The following is a 16601-nucleotide window of genomic DNA, read 5'->3' as shown; positions in this document are numbered from 1 at the left end:
TCTTTGAGCATCCTAATAATCATTATTTTAAACTCTGCTTCTCATAATTTGGTTATTTTCATCTCATTCAGTTCTTTCTCTGGGAGTTTCTCTTGTTGATTCATTTGAACTGCATTTCTCTGTCTTCTCATTTTATCTATGTATAGACTCCTCCTCTGGGTGTGTTGTTTTTGTAGCTAGCTGAGTCTACAGCTAGCTAGCTGTAGCTAGCTAGGTTGGTATTGTCTGCCTCCAATTTCCAGTTGTGTTGTTTCTAGATCTTCTTGGGTTGGCATCAGCTGTTGTTTGTAATCCACTGTGGGCTACTTGTCTGCTGTCACTGTTCTTTTTGCTATTTGTGTCAGCATTTTCTATGTCTTAGCTGGGTCAGGTGTGAGAAGCCATTCCTTAAGATACCACTCTAACAAGGGTTGTTAAGTCTTGAACTGATGCTCTCCATATCTGGCTGCTGGATGTGCCTGCTCTGGACCTCCCTGGCCGGAGCCTGGCACAGATCAGTGGGGTCGCTGCCTATGACTGACCTTATCAATCTTTTTGGAGCTACTGGAGATCTTGATCTTGTGGCTGCCTCTTCTGGGCCCAGGTGCCATTGTAAATATCTGCTGCACTCTTAGGCTAGCTTTTATCTACTCTTGACTTGGGGGAAGTTCATTTAAAAGTTCAAGTTCCCCTGAGATCCACTTTGTGCCACCTCTTATTGCTGGCTACTTGTTGGGCTCAGTACTATAATTCAGAGATTAGGTATGGTATTGGATGTGGCTTTCCCCTTAGCCTCAGCTGTCATTCTATCTAGACTTTTTAAAATTTTTATTTATTTTGTTTTATTTTTTTCTTCTTTATCAGCCCCCAGAATGGTGTGGCCACAGAAGTTCAGTGGGTGTGGCCTCTGTGTTCCCTATGTGTGGTCTCTCCACCACCACTGCTGCCACCGTTTTGGGCATTTGGGCTCGGTCGCTGCAGGCTCCAGCCTTCCTCCACTGCCACCATAGCTTCTGCCACTGCAGGCAGGCTTGTGCACACACACTAAGGCTTCCCCAGCCCCTTCTGCCGTGTGGGCCACTGCCAGCCCGCTTGCCTTCTGGTGAGTACTCAGCAGCATAGGAGGAGTGTGTAGTTCACACCTCAGCACTCACTACCTGTGTCCTTGATGCACTCCCTGCTTCTAAATGCCTCTTTGCTCTGACTGGAGCAGGAGAGCCTCTGGTGGGTGGGGTCATTTCTTCCCTTTGCTGGTGTTGCTGCTCCCAGGTAAAATGGTCACTTTAGATTTGGGGAGTGACACAGCCCAGTGGTTAAGGTGGCTGTCTCTCAAAGTGTCTCTCCCTGTGTAAGAGATTACACTCTCTTCTGACAACTTCAGTTCTCTCAGTGCTCCCTGCTCCCAGAGCCCCAGGTAAGTGGCTGTGAACAAGGTTTTCTGCGTGGTCCCTTTAAGATGAAGCCTGGGTATCAGAGTTCTGTCTCTTTCTTGCAAACAGTATCCCTGCTCTTTTCTCAGCTGAATACTGTCTGTATGCCTCTTCTAGGCTCTGGGGCTTTAGGCTGGAGTTCCAGTCCTGGGGCTGAGGACCCACAACTCTCTGGGAAATCCACCCTGCTGAGAGAGTCCCTCCAGGCCGCTGCTTGCTCCTTGGAGCAGGGCAGCCCTTTCCACCAGTCTTAGTGTGGTTTCTTCAGTGGTCCTTGGTTATAGAATCCTCTTAGTTTAGTCCAAAGTTGGTTTATTAAGATGATTGTTCTTAAAATTAAGTTGTAATCCACTTTAGTTCTGGGAGGTGAGAGTTGGAACGTCTGCCTACTCCGTTGCCATATTGCTGCTTCCCGCACTTTTTATTTCTAAGATACTTATACCTCTGGTTAACCCCTCTGCACATCTTCTCTTTCCCTGCCAACATGGCTTCAGCACTCTGCATTCTCTCTGCTCTCACTATGCAAACATGGCTTCTTTCTGCCTCTTCTTCTGCTCTCTCTTTTCAAAAGAACACTCTTTAAACAAATTATACTTTTTTATTTTATATTCTGAATGTTAAATTTTTTAAATTTTAAATATTTAGGAGTATAATTCTGCTGTTTGTTTTTTCTGCTGACTCTCTATCCTGGTGGTTTATTTCCTTGTGCTTTTAAATTTTGGATTGTGAGCTAAATCTTTAGAAACCCTGTGAATTGAGGGTGTGTTTCTTAGGTTTCCTTCTGCCAATAGTCCCCAGATGTTCTCAATCAGGACACACTTTCATTTGGTTTCTAGGATTGAAATTTCTGAATCATTAAGGTAATATAACATTTGGTTCCCAAACTTACGTGATATCCAGTCTGGAGCTACTAATTCACATGAAGGACTTCTTTTCTCTGGAGGCCAAGTAGTTAGATGAGTTTCCTCATCTTCCACTTTTGTTGAATAGTATATTTTTTCTTACTCTTTTTAAAAACTATTTTTATTGTGAATGTAACACCTTGAAGGTCATAGCTTCATGGAGGCATCAATTTCCCATCTTGCATGGCAAAGAACACTCTTGCCAGACTCCCACTCAGCCATGGAAGCCTGAGTCACAGTTCACAGAGACACATTTACTGAGGGTGGACACAGGGTCAGGCTGGCTTTCCTCAGTTTGAGTGCTCTTTATTTTGGTACCTAGAGACCTCCTTCTTTTCTTGCAAGGTCAGTTAAGCATTTAAAAAGACTTGTGTCACACTTTACACATTCTTTTCAGATATTTTATAGCAAGACAGTTTTTCATGATACATAGACCAGAAGCTTGCCCACTCCACACATTTTCCCTAGAAGCGTAGGCCATTTTCGATGGGCTGTCTTGGTCCATCCTTCACCAATGTCTTGTTTTGGGCTGTATTAGTGTATATTAGAGATTCAAATGCACAAGGACACCACAACAAGGTGTTTATTCTTTCCAAAGCTGCCTTCTTGAACAACATATGACTCTCTGGATATGGGAGTGAACTTGCTCCATCACAATCAAACCAGAAGTGCTGGGGATCTACTGTCTCCAGGAACAACCATAGCAGGTAAGAGTTGATAGGTCAGTATTCCAGCTTTCTTCCTTCAGATCTCACCACTTTAACTCATGTTTCATAGGGTCTCCCAGAGCACCCCCCCCCCCAGAAGAACCAAGCCTCTGTTGTTCATAGTGGTTACCTAGATTAGCTTCCTTTACTTCCTTGTCTCACTTCTTCATTCGGTTTCGGTGCTTCTTAGGATCCTTTCTCAAATACATTTGCATACAATTCTTATCGGAGGCCATTTTGAGGAAACTCTAAACTTATTACTAAAAAAAATTCCTCTAATTTATAGTGAGTATTGACTATGTATATGGTGTTACATGTTGTGGATCCAAAGATAAATTCTAAGAAATAGTTTCATTTCTAGAGTAATTGGTACTCTAGGCCTCCTACTTTCTTGCTATCTTTTAGAAATACACATTTTAGTGATGTTTGTAGGTAGCAAAAAACATTTCAACAGATTTTGGTCAAAATCAGCACAAAATCACTTTAGCAATTCAGGTGTTTGGAAGATGATGGAAATAGCTGAATTGGACATACTGAGTACTTGATTGTTGGACCAGTAGGAATATTCCACAGTGAATAAGTGGATACCTATTATATATTTGGCATTCGTGGGGATTTAGGTGTTGACATCACTTTGATACAGAGAATAGAGATGGTAAAGCTGAACAGTAAGATGGTTTCTTAGAGATGCTTTGAGTAGTGAAAAAAGGCTAAATTCTCCTCTCTTTTTAGCAGAGGTCGCAAACTGCGACCCCATGGATTAGTTCCAGTTTTCGGATATATTTTGTTAGCCTGCATAATGTTTAAAATCACTTAGATCAGTGGCCATACTTATAAGTTATAAATCTCTGTCTCTAGATTAGAACCTCTAGTGTCTTTTAAATAATCAGAAGAGCCTGACCTGGTGGTGGCACAGTGGATAGAGCGTTGGACTGGGATGCGGAAGGACCCAGGTTCGAGACCCCGAGGTCGCCAGCTTGAGTTGGGCTCATCTGGTTTGAGCGAGGCTCACCAGCTTGGACCCAAGGTCGCTGGCTCCAGCAAGGGGTTGCTCGGTCTGCTGAAGGCCCACGGTCAAGGCACATATAAGAAAGCAATCAATGAACAACTAAGATGTTGCAACGCACAATGAAAAACTAATGATTGATGCTTCTCATCTCTCTCCGTTCCTGTCTGTCTTTTCCTGTCTATCCCTCTCTCTGACTCACTCTCTGTCTCTGTAAAAAATAAATAAATAAATAAAATTAAAAAAATTAAATAATCAGAAGATTAGGCATCAAAGTTTCCACATGATGATCAGAAAGAGGTAAATTATAGTTTCCTCTTTGAGATAAGGCAAGGGCTGTAGTCTCTCTCACTTTCTACTGTGTATTACAACTGACCCACTTCATTCATAGTTTGCACCACTGAGACCTGAGAGCAGGCCACGTGCATAGGAGCCTTCAGCTCATGATTTTGGTTATTTGCTCTAAAACCTCAGACTCATTTTAGTTAGGACACTTGATACTTTACTAGCAAGCCAGTGCTCTGTTCAACCACTGGTTCAAATAAACCAAGAGGCATTATCTATTTTATCCTCAGGTAATTATGTTTGAAATAGACATGCTCACATAACAATTGCTCTTTAATTTAGTTAAAACCAAAGCTAAGTGTGAGGCAAAAAAAAATATTGTTCACCCTGAAAAGATCATTTTACTGCTGACTTTCTACTCCACTTTGATTTTAAACAGCTCAGTATAAGTCAGGCTGAAATTGAGTGTCTGGAGAATGAGGGTCCTCCTGCTTCCCTTTGGGAACAGCCTTGATCCACAACCTAGACCGATCCAGATGACCTTAGTAGAGGTGGAGGGAAAGGTGAAAGGATTTGGGCATTTGCCTGATGGCTGAGTTGGTTGTCCTTAGCAAGCTTTTCTACATCTGAAGAAAAGACTAGGAGAAGCAGGCTGCTGCCATCAAGCTTTAGCACAGGGGCCCAAGTCACCTGTCATATTTTCATCAGCCATCCTCTGTCATTGCTCTTTGCTTTCTAAATATGAACCTGAGTGAGGCTCATACCACAAAAGAAGAAAGCTCTGATTCTAAACAAGCTCTTATTTTCACTGCTCTATGAAACTAAGTCATTTCTATGTAAAATCTGTAATGATAGTACATTTATGGAACCGTTGGTCCTCCCAGAGTTATCATGAGCCCCCATAGAACTTTTGTAGACACAAAGCCTCCTGTTTTATAAAGAACTGGGCAAGAAGGGATGTGGACAGGTCTCCTCAGGAGAAGAGGAGAGGGGCTGCACAGAAAGAGGATACTTTGCACTATGGGGATGTGGGTTTGGGGGAGGGCAGAGGGCCTGGTCTGGAGCATGTGGTATCTTTGACCTGAACCTGAGTGTGTTGACTTCATGGCTCTTATGCTGAGAGAGGAAGCCATGCTGACCTGGGAGAGTCCTATCAGGTTGTGCTGTTATCTAGCCTTGTGGCTGTGGCTAGGACACACTGCTTCTCTGGCTCAGAGTGTCTTCAGAACATGGAGATTGCCTGGACTGAAGCCCTGAGGTTCTATCTGGCAATATCATTTCTGATTCTGTAAGAGGTCTCCAGTCTACCTTGAGGCTGTGGGCAGGGACTGGCAGGATGCTGACTCTCACTATGTGCTTGCAAATGCTAAGATTATGGAGAAAAAGATGGTCATGGAAGAGTCCCACCCCAGAACCAATGAACATCCATTACCACAATAGGTGGCCACAAGGCTGACAATCAGAAACTGATCTGTTGGTTTCACAAAGCATAAGGCTGTTCCCCAGAGCTGCTCCAGCAACCTCGCCCTGTGCTGGAACATGGGCCTGTCTCCTCCACTTGCAGTTACACAGCCACTGTGAGCTGTGATTGGCTACACTGGTCACAGAGTGGTAAACAGACTGCAGGTCAACGCTAGTGTAACCTGCTATGCTCATCTCTGACTCAGAGAGGGCAGGGCGGGCAGACCACTGAGAACTTCCCTCTTTTTTGTTGCTTGGAGCAAATGGCATTAGCTGTGCCAGCCAGTTGCTGGGAATAGAAAGAAAGACACGCTGTTGTTCTGAGCTCTTGAAAACTTCATCTCTCATGATTCAATTTTTAATAATTACCATATTTTTCACTCCATAAGACACAATTTTTCCCCCTAAAAGTGAAGGGGAAAATGCCTGTACATCTTATGGAGTGAAAAATACGGTATTTTATTAAATATTTTAACACACCATTTGGTCAGAATATTTTTTTTTTTATTTTCCTCCTTAAAACCCTAGGTGTATCTTATGGTCAGGTGTGTCTTATGGAGTGAAAAATATGGTACTTAGTAAGCATTTCTGGGTGGTGTAGCCTTAATGATGACAGGAAGGAAGTTGGGTCACATTGTAAGCACTAGATGAGCATGAAGCCCTGTTCTTAGTTATTTGGGATTCAGAGTACTTCTCAGAGTATTAGACAAGAGAGAACCATGCAGTTTTCTTTATCTTTGTAAGTAGGAAGGAGTAAGGGCAATGAGTTGTGAATGAGCCAGAAAAAAATAGAACAGAAGGACCGATCAGCTCAAGTGGTCTCATAAAAATTGGATAGAATGCTGGACAACAGTCAAAGCAGCACCAGCAATCACATAGAATTTGAAATAGAAAGGCAGTCCTAAGATGATGAGTCAGCTAAATGTTGTACAGATGAATCTAACTGTGCAGACAAAATTAATCAGTTTCTCTAAATAAATCCTCTTATATATTTTGACACCACCACAACAGTTGTAAGCTTCCAGAGATGCTGACAGACCAGCTTAATGTATGATAGTGCTAGGACAATGAATAACATCACGATGACCCAGCAATACACACATCATTTGAATAAAAACACCAGGATACAAGAAACTTTTGAAAGAAAGGGGCTTCAAAAATCTTCAGAATGTAATAGGTCAAATTTAAGTAAAAAGAGCTTGCTAACTAACAAGCACAGAATCAGTTGATTGGTAACTCAAAACCTGCATCCTCAGCTGATCTAAGGTCACAGTCTTTATCTCTGGTCTAGAGCATGCTGGACACCTAGGAAAATGCTGAACTCAGTATTACTATAACCCGAGGAAGGTATAAAAACACAGGTAAAAATAAATGTCAATGTAAAGATGATAAAGAAATAAATGTAAACCCATGCTATCAATATTCTGAAACTAGTTTAAGAAAAAGGTGATAAGTAGAGTAATCGTTGTGATAATTTGTGTTTATTTTGCTTGCTTTTAGAGCATTTAAGACAATCTACTATGTTAGAGTAAAGGCTTAAAATCCTATTAATAAATCCATAACCAATGTATGTATGTCAACAATAACTTTAATTCACAAAGTTTTGATTTGTTCATTAAGCAAGTAGTGTTTAATTGTGTAAAGGGACATTTTTAACACAGTATAAAAAGACTAAATTGACCACATACAGAGGAGCCCTTTGAATAAGAGTTCCCAGCTATGGGAAGGAAGCCTACTATCTACCAAGCAGTGGCAACCCTGGTCACTGAATTCTGGGTTTCTTAGTGGGGCTGGTGCATTTCTTATCTGGCCAGAAAGTGGAGATGTCAGCCTTCAAACAGGGGAGCCCACTGGTCACCCTTTGGTTAAGCAGGCAGTCTGTGACAATGACTCTTTAACTGTAAGCAGTGCTTTCTGGATTGGGACCCTTTTCTTTCTCTTCCTGGCCATTGGCCGGTTCCCACTCAGTCCCATCCTGAAAACAGAGAGACACCAGAGGGGTGTTGGCACAGAAGGGGCACATGACAATGCCTTCTTGGCTCCCACACAAGGAAACCAGCAGATGCTGACAGCACATCACCCACTGCACACGAATCACCCATTGGTGGCACCCAGATGGCTATGCACACACTTGTGTCTGGGTGAACAGCAGAGTACATTTCGGTGCCCATTTGGCTTCTCTAGAATTGCAGAATAAAACTGGATCAGGGGCCTGGGATATCACTTTAGAAGGAATCCCAGAAAAGGACCAAATATCAACCCAGATGGCTCACAGCTCCTGTGCAAATCATCTTTTTATTTCAGTGACAACCTCCACTCTATTATTTGGGTTATGGAGGGAAGTGCTTGACTCCTACACTTGTGGCCCTGACCACTGTTCCTGCTTTGTGCCTCACACTGCTCTCATCAAGCTGCTGAAGGCTCTGTAAGTCAGATGCCCCATCCTCACCTGGAGCCCGGTGCCTGCGGACCTCTGTGGGTGCTGCACAGGCCGGCTGCAAAGGGGCTCTCTCACCTTTGCCTTTTTTGGCCTCAAGAAAATCTGCTTCTCTCCCCTGCTCTCCTCCTTGTGCTGCCAAGTGTAAAGCCTTGCCCAGGACCTCACCCTGGCAGCTGCTTTGAGAATGTGTTGTCTGTGCTGTTGCTGCTACAAAAAGAGCTGTGGATCTGGACAGCCTCCCCCATTCCCATCTTCCTAAACTCCTCCAGAGCAGGCGCAAAGTTGCCCATCCATCAGGATTTTGCCCAAGGATAGAAAGACCTGGGAAGGCACTTTCTGTCTGCACAGAAGAGGCCTCTTAGGCTCACAGGCTATTGGCCTGTTACCCTCCTTAGGTTCCTATTCACAAGCTACTCAGCATCTCTGAAAAAGTGTTTGAGAGAATTAACAGGAAGGAACCAGTGGTTTAGCAGCAGAAACACACCTGCAGGCTTTGTTCTCTTCCAGCTCCTGGTCACCCTCAACTCTTTCCTGTTCCCATTTTTAAAAATCTACATCTCAATGTTGGCATTCCTTTATCCCCATGTATAATATTTTTGGTCAAGTTCCTGTTTTCATGTCTGGGCCAAAAGGCCTTGCTCTGCTCAAGTCTGCTATCGTTATTTAATCCTGCATACCTGAGGTTAACCCTTTGGATTTGCATCTTTGTTTCTCTGGCTAATTGCACTTTATTTCTATCCCTTTAGTCTTGGAAAATCAACTAAGAGAGAAACGCTCTCTGTGTGCAATATGTTTAAGTACTGCTAAAGGACTACTTGGCTGGTGGTGTTTTCCATTATTACTATTATTTTTCAGAGTTGCTGCTTCTTTGGGGTTTGTCTTATGCTCCATTTCCTTCAGAATTATTAGGTTTTGAAAAAAGCATGTTTTTTCTCTCCTTCTTTTTCCTCCCAGGGCAGTTTTGAAGAAATTTTCCTATGAACATGTTGTCAACATGCCTGCTCCATCTGCTGTGCAGTCAAGTCTTTTGCAGCTTACCCTCTATTTTGGAGGAGATGCTGCCAGCCTTGCTTTGCATTCTTAAAGTCTGATTAATTCATGTTTGACTATCTTGGTGGATTATCCAGGTGCATGTGACCTGATTTTGACTTAGGAGGTCAGGACTTTTTGGAGGTCAGATGAATTGCAGGCCCTGTAGCAAACCAGCAACACCCAAAATGTCTGAGACAGATGTGCACAAGGCTGCCTGCCTTCAAGGAGAGGAGAGCAGGTATTGATTACAAGTTTTGAAGCATGTGACCAGATGCCATGGTTCTTTGACCTTAAGAACCCCAGGTGGATTGTTTGAGTCCTTAGGACCTCCTACAGACCTCAACTTACTGCCAGAGATAAGGCTCCTGCTCTGCGCCCCTCCCCACTCACTGTCTTCTCCATAGAGGAAACTGCTGGCAGGTGTGGGGACATGGGCTTTCCCTATGGAAGAAGCATGTCAAATGCACAGAAGGGCTCTGACTGAATGACATGAGTTACTGAAAAAAAGAATAGTAGATATCATTTTAATTTTGTAGATGTTATTTCCAGACATCTTTGTAAAAAAGGAGAACTTGGTACACATAGCTTAAAAATGTAGATGTGAGTGCTTCTCCTCGGGCTGCTGTGGGTCCCTGATGCCAGACTGGTTTGGCTCTGCATGTGTGCAGAGAGGGGGAGGCTCGAGTGGGATATGGTCAGAGGGACAGTCTTTAAATCAGAAAATTAACCTCCTCCTCCCCTCATCCATCCCTATAGCAGTCCCTTTGAGTAACCCAGACCTGTGAGCCTGCATTCATGGTAGGTCCCACTGCAGCCCACAGCAAAAGTGATCCTGAGCTACATTTTAGTAATGAGCTCTTGGTTTACACGTAGGACATGAAGAGAAACAACAAATGTTAATCACTATGACATCTCTTACTGACATGCTATCCAGGATGCCAGCTCTCCAAGGAGAAATTCCTCTCATAGCTCCCCCAGGTATCAGGAAAAGTGGACATATCCTTAAAAACTGGTTTTACCTTGCAAATAATGCAATTTTCTTGTTTGATTTGGTTTCAAGAAAGGTCACAGTAAAATATACCTCTAGTGACTGTAAACTGTCTTATAAATCATCAGCAGCAAAGATTATTGAGCATGCAGTATGTGCTCAGCACCTTCCATGCAGTTCTTTCCACCTAATCCTCGCTCAGCCCTGAGAGGTAGGTTAACTTTTATCCCTTTTGAAATGAGATGAATAATAACTTCCAAAGATACCCAGGCCTTCTTGTTACTTTATTTGGCAAAAAAGAGTTAGCAATTGTGATTAAACTAAGGGTCTCAAGATTTTCCTAATCATTTGTCCTCATAAGAGGGAGACAGAGAGAGATTTGGCACAGAGGAAAGCACTGTGATAGCTGAAGCAAGATGCTGTGTTGTTGGCTTTGAAGATGGAAGAAGAAGCTGTGAGCTGAGCAATGTAAAGCATGCTGCTGTAGAAGCTGGAAAAGACAAGAAAACAGATTCTCCTCTACGGCTTCCAAGACAGTGCAGCCTTGACCACAGGAAACTGACTTTGGATTTCTGACCTCCAGAACTGTAAAAGAATAAATGCATATCATTTTAAGCCAGCAGGTGGTAACTTGTGGCAGCAGCTGTAGGAAACTCATATATCCTCTATACAATCAAGGAGAAGAGATTTTAAGAATATTGCCCAAAGGTTGGAGATCTGTTGACTCCGGGTCCCAAGATCTTAACCCTTACACTGCCTCATCTTTGGTGAGCATTCTGACTGCCCTGGCTTAATTATCCCCTTGTTTTCCCTCCCTTTATCCTGCTTTTCCCACTACCAGTTCACCTTCTCGTCATGTGTTCTTCTGTAATCTACCTCATGTCTTGGTGTGATAGAGGCAGCGTATAAATACATTGGTGGACATCTGTGGTATGTGCATGGGCTGGAGCTCCTGGGCTTTTTGGAGGCCTGCAAACTGTCTTATGATTTAACTGGAGCAAGGCCCCTGGCCTCTCTATTTCCCTGTTTGCTTTTGTACAGAAATTTGTTCTCTCCTTTCCTGTCGCACTAACGGTTGGACAGATCAGGACTTCTGCATTTTCAGAAAATTTTGCTCATTTCCTGGTTAGTATTCAGAGCCTAGTCAGTGCTTATGATGCAAAACCCCTTCTCAAGGGTTTTGTAGTATTCAGATCAGTTTATAGCCTAAGATTTCCCCTTCTCACTAAAATTGTAAAACAAAAGAGAAGGGGAAAATGAAACAGGAAACCCAGAAAACAACGGATCCTTTGTTTTGTCAGCTGATCCTCTCACATGCATACTGGAATTGTTAAAGCACCTAAACACCAGGACCAGGCAGGATAGCACACACTAGCCCTTGCAGTATGTATGGATGTGAAGACCTTGGGGGTGGGATGGGGGACTGCTCCACTGCGAATCCAGCAGGTGAAAGGGGACCACGTCCATGCGGGAAGGGCTGTGCAGCCAGCTGGCCTCTGAGACACGAAGCAAGGCCCATCTCTAGAGAAGCCCCCAGGACCCTGCTTTCCCTTCTGCTGACCCCAGTCTACCAAGGGGCCCTTCTGACAGTCAGGCTCTTAAATAATGCTGGGTAATCTTTTCTTTCTTAAATTATTGATGCCATAGGCTACAAACCCTGCCTCTAGCCCCAAAAGGCTTTCAATCCATTATCCATGCTGAGGAATATTTCCAAAGGCATTCTCCTCATTGCCAGAGTGATACAGCCCAACCTTGTCTGGGTCTCCTGGTGAATTAGTCTAGGTTCTCCAGACTAATGGAATTACATATATAAGTTATGTATAATACATATATATTCTAGAAAGATTTATTATGAGGTATAGAATTATGATTATGGAGGCTGAGAACTCCCACAACCTGCTGTCTGGGAACTGGAGACCCAGGAGAGCTGGAGGTATAGTTCGAAGGCCTGAGAACCAGGAGAGCAGCAAGCAAGAGCTAAAGCCTAGTTCAGCAGTTGGGCGGAGGGTGAACTCTCCCTTCTTTCACCTTTCACTTCTACTCAGGCCCTGAACAGATTAGATGAGGTCTACCCACACATTAGGGAGTATAGTCTGCTTTACTTGTCCATTGATTCAAATGTTCATCTCCTTTAGAAACACCCTCACAGACCCACCCAGGGATAAATTTTAACCACCTATCTGGGTACTCCCTTACCCAATCAAGTTTACACATATTATTAATCATCACACTTAGGCTCTGCCAACATTGCCTACCCTATCTCTGATGTCCTGGTGTCTCAGCCCTTCCGCAGAGCTCTGAACTCTATGCCTGGTCATACCTCCCTCCTTCACACATGCCATTTCTTCCTTCTCCACCTCTTTTTCATTTGCTGTCCAATGCGGACCAAGCATTAGGCAGCAGAAGGTCAAGAGCAAAGGCCGTGGAGTCTGATAGGCCTCAGACCAACTCATTGTAATTACAACATATATTCACTCAACAGTGTCTCTGTGCCACTGTTACTTGTGTGGCCTTGGAAAACTTACCTGACATCTCCAACCCTCAGTTTACACATCTGTAAAATAACACAGAGAAAGCACTTGGCCTGATGCCTGCACCTATACGTCTTTCATGAACATGAGATATTGTAGTTATTATGTGTTTCTTTCTTCAAGGTTGAACCCTTCCCCAGGCAGATTTGTCCCCAACCTCACCTTCTCCAACCAGCATGTCCTCTAGTGCACTACACCATCTGTTATTCCAGTTCTCAAAACAGAGCATTTATCCTGTTACTTGTTTGACCTCCACCACTCTTAGATGGGAACAGCGTCTCCTCCACCCTTTATTCCTGAGTGCCCAGAGCAGGGCTGGTGTCAGCATTCACAAACTCCCTATGGCAGAGGGAAGAGTCCTCCCTGCTGGGCAAGTGCTCTGCCTACACATCCACCTCTCTTGCCTCTCCTGGCAGTGACTTGTAAGGCTGTGCCCAGCTTGGCTGTAGGCTGAAGGCTGGTCAGGGAGATGGACCAGCAATGGCAACTTGTATGGAAAGATGAGGTGGGAAAACAAATCCTGAGCAGTCCCTTCATCTCAAGTCGTGCTTCTCATCCTGCACCAGAAATGAAGAAACTCACAGGGAGCATCCCAGCCCCATGAGCAGAGCAAGAGTAATGAGACAGACACACTAATGTCTTTAATGTTGCGTATTTCTTTTTAAAGAAATAAAGTTAAGTGGGAGCTGCTCAGAGAGGTCCAGACGGTCAGCTCCTTGGGCAGCAGCTGCAGGGGTCAGTCATCTGCCCGAGGGCGACACCATCCCGTTCCATAGCTTCCAGTAAGGCCAACACAGATGCTTAACAAGCACCTCCTTTCCACCTCCTTTATTCCAAACAACATTTTGCCTGCTATCTATCTCCAAAGTGTCATATTTCACAATGTCATGACTTTTCATGAGCCTATCCCTCCATCTTTATTCAAGGTATGGTCCTGAGACTCAGTTTCCTTCTCCCACGCAGGCCCCCTTAATGGGCTGAACTGTGTCCCTCCCCCAATTCATATGTTGAACCCCTAGCCCTCAGCACCGTAGAATATGACTGTATTTGGTGATAGGTTTTTTAAAAAGGTGATTGAGGTTATATGAGTGAGCCCAGCCTAATATGACTATTGTCCTCATAAGAAGAGAGAGATAGACTAGTAAAATATGGGCACAGAGGAAAGATTATGTGAAGACACAGGGAGAAGGCAGCAAGTCAAGGAGAGAGGCCTCAAGAGAAACCATGCTACTGACACCTTGATCTTGGGCTTTTGGCTTCAGACTGTGAGAAATAAATTTCTGTAGTTTCAGCCACCATATTCCATTACGGCAGATCTAACAGACTAATATTACAGCAGTTCCCTGCATTCTGTTCATTAGACTGCAATTTTGGTTTGTTTATCTGTTTGCCTTATTGGGGTAACCACATTGTTCACCCCCTTCTGCTATGTCTAGCACTGAAGAAAACCCAGGATTACCAGCTGCAGGGGAAGCGCTTGCCTAATTTGGGAGCAATGCAGCACAAGCTCTAGACATGTCACGAGAAGGGCCGGAGTCTTCATTTTAGCACAAGTGAACTTTCCCTCAACTTGCAAACCAAGTAAACTGTCCAAGCCTACAATTTTGAGGGGGGGGGGGGGTTGGAAGCATCTTTTTCTGATTTTGAACAGGCAAGGTTTCATGACTAGTAGACTCAATGGTTGTTGGTTTTTTTTTTCAGGCTCTGTGACATTAGTGAATTGCTATATTTTACACGCTCAGTGTCTTTCCCTGTCCTTTTCGTCACTCTATTCAGGCTCTTTCCTACTTAGCCTTCCTTCTCCCAAGGGCTCCAAATGGCCCTCGTGACCTGTTGCAAGTGGAGCACGTGTTCGACCTCTGCCCAATCACCCTTCACCCCCCAACTATGCACTACAGCAGCCCACATTGGTGGGCCTCAATCTCCCCCAAGACGCAGATAGATATTTTCAAAGACCTTACCACAGCTCTGGTAAAGCACTTCCAAGCCCCCATCCTTGCAGGCCATGTGTGTGGGCCAGGCTCGGCAGCCGCCGCCATTGAGAGAGGTCAGAGTCCAGATGAGGAAGGCAGCAGTGAAGCCCTTCATGGTGAGGGCCTGTGCGTGACCAACAGAAAACTGAGCCCAAGAAAGGGCCTTTGGGTGGTTCTTCTTCTCCCCTTATTAATAGGTTGGTGTGTTCGGTTTCACTTCTCATATTTTATGTCCTAGGGAACTACTCTGAGAAGCAAAAGGCAGTTAGCAAGGGTATTTGAATACCATTCCCCCGGGACCTTTGGCACTTGAACCAAGAGCGTGAGGTTGGTCTGGGTTGGGGTGGCTAAATGTTGACTTTCTGCATTCACAGGAAGAAACTAGCAAGTGACACTTTAACTTCTGAATCAGGTCCTCATATACAGTCCTTATAAGAGCCCCCTGCCCAGGTAGAGCAGGAAAGGTAGCCACAGGCCCGCAGGTGTTTTTCATCCGCAGGCCCCTATGTCTCTGCAGGCCTCTGATGCGGGCTGTGGACCAGCAACCGGACTGCGGCTGGCAGGCAGCATTGGGCATCGATGATCTGGAATGAGGCTTTTGCCCTATTGGCATTTTCCTTTCCCCTGGTTTCAGCTGCACTCTCTGGATAAGAATGTCAGCAGTCTCTGTGTAGCTGCTAGCACAGGGCCTTTTTCTGTCAGCAGCAAATGTGATCTCTAAAGATGAGGTGGAGGGAGTAGAGCTAAGAAGTGGTCTGTGTTCTATTTCTGGGCTCAGCTTGGTGGATGAGGTTAGGAAGGATGGGGAAGTCAGGGCCTCCCATTTAAGAGCGGGGTTTTAATTGTTTCTGTCATTAGCAGGATTGTTAATGTTATGTTCCACTTTCTTTTTAGAGCCAAGATCTTGTTCCCCTATTCCACTACTGATGTCCCGCTTCGAGACAGCAAGGGTTCCAGGTTTGGATTTCCCATGTCTACCCTGCTGCACCTTAGCCGGAGGGCACTGGGCTCGGGGCCAAAGCCGGCAGGTTTTATTTTATTTTATTTATCTTTTTAATTTTCAATTTATTTCTTTTTTTAAAAATAATTTTATTTTTTTAATGGGGCAACATCAATAAATCAGGATACATATATTCAAAGATAACATGTCCAGGTTATCTTGTCGTTCAATTATGTTGCATACCTATCACCCAAAGTCAAATTGTCCTCTGTCACCTTCTATCTAGTTTTCTTTGTGCCCTTCCCCCTACCCCTTTCCCTCTCCCTCTCCCCCCTCCCCCCATAACCACCATACTCTTATCAATGTCTCTTAGTCTCACTTTTATGTCCCACCTACGTATGGAATAATGCAGTTCCTGGTTTTTTCTGATTTACTTATTTCACTGCGTATAATGTTATCAAGAAACCACCATTTTGCTGTAAATGATCCGATGTCATCATTTCTTATTGCTGAGTAGTATTCCATAGTGTATATGTGCCACATTTTCTTTATCCAGTCATCTATTGACGGGCTTTTTGGTTGTTTCCATGTCTTGGCCACTGTGAACAATGCTGCAATAAATATGGGGCTACATGTGTCTTTACGTATCAATGTTTCTGAGTTTTTGGGGTATATACCCAGTAGAGGGATTGCTGGGTCATAAGGTAGTTCTATTTTCAGTTTTTTGAGGAACCACCATACTTTCTTCCATAATGGATGTACTACTTTACATTCCCACCAACAGTGTATGAGGGTTCCCTTTTCTCCACAGCCTCTCCAACATTTGCTATTACCTGTCTTGTTAATAATAGCTCATCTAACAGGTGTGAGGTGGTATCTCATGGCAGTTTTGGTTTGCATTTCTCTAATAACTAAAGAAGATGAGCA

General features: G+C 44.0%; 1 protein-coding gene across 1 annotated transcript in view; it reads right to left on the bottom strand.

The window, feature by feature from the left end:
• The window catches only part of LY86 (lymphocyte antigen 86), a 77502-nt gene extending 62628 nt beyond the window's left edge, over positions 1–14874 (bottom strand). The window contains exon 1 of the mRNA XM_066376974.1: positions 14723–14874. Coding sequence (XP_066233071.1) covers positions 14723–14849 — 127 coding nt within the window. The 5' untranslated portion in view covers positions 14850–14874. The remainder of the gene's footprint in view (positions 1–14722) is intronic.
• Between the last annotated feature and the right edge of the window lie 1727 nt (positions 14875–16601).

Source organism: Saccopteryx leptura, chromosome 3 (genome assembly GCF_036850995.1).
Source record: "Saccopteryx leptura isolate mSacLep1 chromosome 3, mSacLep1_pri_phased_curated, whole genome shotgun sequence".
In the NCBI taxonomy this organism is placed as follows: Eukaryota; Metazoa; Chordata; class Mammalia; order Chiroptera; family Emballonuridae; genus Saccopteryx; species Saccopteryx leptura.
This window is presented reverse-complemented; position numbering and strand designations above follow the sequence as displayed.